General features: G+C 56.6%; 1 protein-coding gene across 1 annotated transcript in view; it reads left to right on the top strand.

Moving 5' to 3' along the window:
* Window positions 1-3,794, top strand: part of RPS15 (ribosomal protein S15) — a 3,926-nt gene extending 132 nt beyond the window's left edge. The window contains exons 2-4 of the mRNA XM_006017432.3: window positions 414-499; window positions 1,441-1,675; window positions 3,627-3,794. Of these exons, the coding sequence (XP_006017494.1) occupies window positions 414-499; window positions 1,441-1,675; window positions 3,627-3,740 (435 nt within the window). The 3' untranslated portion in view covers window positions 3,741-3,794. The remainder of the gene's footprint in view (window positions 1-413; window positions 500-1,440; window positions 1,676-3,626) is intronic.
* The last annotated feature ends 254 nt before the right edge of the window (window positions 3,795-4,048 follow it).

The raw sequence follows: 4,048 nt of genomic DNA, 5'->3' as shown, positions 1-4,048 counted from the left end.
CCGTATGGGGCCCGGCGGGGTCTGCGCCTGCCTAGGCCGCACTAGGCCCTGGCGGGGTGGGAGATGCGCATGCGCACTGGGGGGGCATGGAGCTCACCTGTGCAGGGCCCTGCGTGGGGCATTGCCTGGGGGGGTCGTGTGTGCAGGGCCCCGTGCGTGCACTGTTTACTGGCTCCTGCCCCTGGCACACGCAACCCCTAGGAAAGGGCTGTTCCTGCCTCCCCCAAGGGCAAGGGCCCCAGTTCTGCCCAGCCTGGGTCTTGCATTGCCAGACCTCTCTGCACCCCGCTGTCGTCCTAGCAGCCGGGGAAGGGTGGGTGCGCGGGAGTTAGGGCTGGGGTGCAGCGAAGGCACCCAGCAGCGCTTTGCGGCTCCCACCCTCACCTGCATGTACTTCGTCTCCCTCCCTCCAGGCGGAAGTGGAGCAGAAGAAGAAGCGCACCTTCAGGAAGTTCACCTACCGGGGTGTCGACCTGGACCAGCTTCTCGACATGTCCTAGTAAGAACCACCCCGCGCCGGCCCGGCCCCTGCGGAGACAGCCTGGCCCAGGGTGGTGGGAGAGCCGAGTCTGGTTCCTGCCGGCTCCCCGCGCTTGCTGTATGACTCATGCAGTCGTAGGAAATGAGGGTGGGAGGGGGTCACATCTAGTGCAGCCCCCTGCTCCACGCAGGACCAGCCCTAACTCCATCCTCCCAGCCAAGGCTTGGTCTAGCCGGGGCTTAAAAACCTCCAGGGATTGAGATGGCACCCTTCTCTGGGTAGCCCGTTCCAGCGCTTCACCACCCTCCGAGTTTTTCCTAATATCCCATTTAAACCTTCCTTGCGGCAACTTGAGACCGTTGCTAAGCTAGCCAGGCCCGGTCGTCTGAGTGGAGGTTCCCTTATTTAACCAGGATTGCAAAAAATGTCTTGCCTTTGTGCGCTTTCTAACCGCGTTAAGGGGCCCGGCTGTGTCTGGCATCTGGGGACACGATCCTGTCCGTCTGGTGTAACAGCTTGTGATGCCTTTTAGATCGGCAAAGTGTTTTTGGCTAATCTGCTTTACCCATTGGAAAGAATTACTGGTCTCCTCCTTGAGGGCCTTAATTTACTTGAGAGCCCTAATTTGGAGTTAATGCGTCAACCAATGGATCTGGAATCCGTGGGTGCAGAGGTTTTGTTATCAGCTGTTGGACTTGGGCGTCCCAGCGTTGACCGTGTTCATTGGTGTCCCTTGCTCCAAGCTTGAGGGTAGGGTGGTGGGTGAGATGGGACCCAGTGTGGCCAATACTAGACTGAAGATTATTTTGCCTTGTGGATTTTTCTGAACGATCGAGTAATGATTGCCGAGGGGGGCTGTCGCAGCAGTCCTGGCGTCCGGGCCTGTGCTTTGATCCTGTTCTAACTGTGCTCGTTCCTCTTGAGCATCCTCAAGCTGAAAGTTCCTCCTGCCCTTTCAGTGAGCAGCTGATGCAGCTGTACAGCGCTCGCCAGCGCAGGCGTCTGAACCGGGGCTTGCGCCGCAAGCAGCATTCCCTCCTGAAGCGCCTTCGCAAGGCAAAGAAGGAGGCGCCTCCCATGGAGAAGCCCGAGGTTGTCAAGACTCACCTACGGGACATGATCGTCCTCCCAGAGATGGTGGGCAGCATGGTCGGTGTGTACAATGGCAAGACCTTCAACCAGGTGGAAATCAAGGTGAGCTGTAGCTGTGGGGCAGCAAAGGCCGTAGTGCTGCCTGAGAGCGAGAGAAGCTGACCAGCATCCTGGTGTCTGGGTCCCTGCTCTTTCCGTTCACCGGGGACTTGCCATAAAGCAAGCCATTCATAGATGTTAGGGGCTGGGAGGGACCTTACGAGGTCAGCGGGTCCAGCCCTCCTGCACTTGGCTGTTTCAAGCACATTTTTGAGCCGTGGCTAGTCTGCCTTGGGGGGGAAGGCTTTATATCCAAAGAGGCATTTAAAGCCTACCAAAAGTGGGGTGATTTACAAAGCAAACCCTTGTATGATTATGATCTTACCATCCAAGAAGATGCTTTTTGGCTCTTTGCTAGGGCAGCGCAGCTCACAGGTTTAAGAGAAACCTTGAGACCTCCGCTAAGATCAGGTGGGTTAGCGGGGAGCTTGGCTCTGGCTTTGGAAATGCGTCATGCGCGAGGGTGTATTTTTCACACTCCGCCTGCCAGCCAGCCAAGGACAGGATGGAAGCTTCCCCAGCGGTGGCTTGCCCTTGGGGTCACGGAGTGGATGTATTGATTATGTATACTGCCGTGAGCCGGGGAGGAGGGTGTGGGAAGGGTGAGGGGGCTGAGAACAACCCCGTGCCCTCTGCAGCCTGTGTGACACAGGCATTTCACACTCGGCTGCCTGGGTAGAGGGGAGCAGGGGGTCAGCTGTAAAATTTAAATGATCTGTTTTGCATTAGGGTTGTGGGGGTGGGAATGGGGCTTGCAACTGGAACGGGGAATGGAATAACATGGGCGTGGAGTGCAGCCTCGCACCATCTGCTGTTACACGCACGGATTAAATGACGCTTCCTTTGTTCGTGGTTGAAATCTAAGTCAACCTGAAAACACGTTGAAAGGGTTCTGGGTGGTTCTGCATGCCCGGCCCCTCCGGAGGTGGGAGCATTTGCATTGTACATCTGGAGAGAACGGCAAGGGCACAGAGGACGGTCGGGGTGTAACCGCCACTGGTGCCTTTCAGCGTCCTTGACTGCACGTCAGTGTGGCTGGCTGCGTTCACTGCAGTGACCTGGCCACTCCCAGAGCCCTGTCTGTGTAGAGAAGGCTCTCGGTACAAGTACATCATGCTAGAAAAGCCTGTGCCTGGGCTGGTACGGCATATTAAGGACACCAATAAAATGGCAGCTTGCCGGTATCATTGTCTGCTGTCAAAGGCTTCTGCAGACATCAGGCTGGCCAGAGCTGGGGTGGGGGGAAGAGTTGTGGCCAACAGAGCCATGTTGGCGGAAGTCCACAGTGGCCTTGCTCTAAGGGAGGAAGGGGAGCTTGCTCGGTGAGGTTGGAGGCAAAGGGGTTGAGTTGTGGGTGCAAAGGGAGCCAAGTGCACGTGCTGGGGCAGGGAAGTCCTCGAGTGCTTGTGGTGGATCCTCGCTGGCATCCGAGATCTCTCATTTAGTCCCTCTGGGGGACAAATCTGCGAGCGCAGCGTTGTGCAGGTCTCCACACCTTCGCACCAGAAACATTGGGCGCGTTCTCCCAAGCATTGTGGGGGGAGTCGTCGATCGGTCAAAGAGCAGGGACAATCCCAGGCAATTTGATGACCGGTCACGGCGCAAATGGCCATCTGCGAGTACCGAATGCTCAGGGCAGCAGCGGCAGTGAATGGCTGGAGCCTGGAACATCGACCTTTCATCGACCTCGCCAAAATCTCTCTGAATTTGAGGCCGCAGAAAAGGGCAGCGTTCATTGACTAAATTGTTGGCTGCGAGTCGCTCCCATGCCTCTGCTTGTGTGAAACCCCCGGCAGAGGCGTCGTGGTTTTAAAGGACAGGGGTTAGTTCTGAACCACCAGCCTCGTGCTCTCTGCCAGGAAATCCAGCCCACGTTGGGTTTCTCTTCAGGGTGTCTGCAGGGACTCCGCTGCCTGCCGCACCCTTCCTCAATGCTCCCTCCTTTCTCTTTCAGCCCGAGATGATCGGTCACTACCTGGGCGAGTTTTCCATCACCTACAAGCCAGTGAAACACGGCCGACCTGGCATCGGTGCTACCCACTCGTCCAGGTTCATTCCACTGAAGTAAGCGATGTTTGGGGGATGCCGCTTCATATGTGTAAATAAAGATCGTTTCCCAACACTGGTCTGACGAGTGTTTCCTTCTTCCTCGTGACACGTGGGGCTTCTCTGAGCCCTTGTAGTTTCAGAGTCTCTAGGCTCGGAGGAGACCTGAACAGATCTTCAAGTCCGACCCCCTGCCCTGGGCTGGGATCATAATACCCGAGCCAGATATCTATCTAACCTCCTCTTGTATGTCAAGTGGCTTGATTGGACTCAGCAAGATGAAAGCCTCGGTCTTAATCTAGTTTTGCACCGATTCAGTCCCGTCCTTTC

The sequence above is a fragment of the Alligator sinensis genome, unplaced genomic scaffold (assembly GCF_000455745.1).
Source record: "Alligator sinensis unplaced genomic scaffold, ASM45574v1 scaffold1295_1, whole genome shotgun sequence".
Taxonomy (NCBI): domain Eukaryota; kingdom Metazoa; phylum Chordata; order Crocodylia; family Alligatoridae; genus Alligator; species Alligator sinensis.
This window is presented reverse-complemented; position numbering and strand designations above follow the sequence as displayed.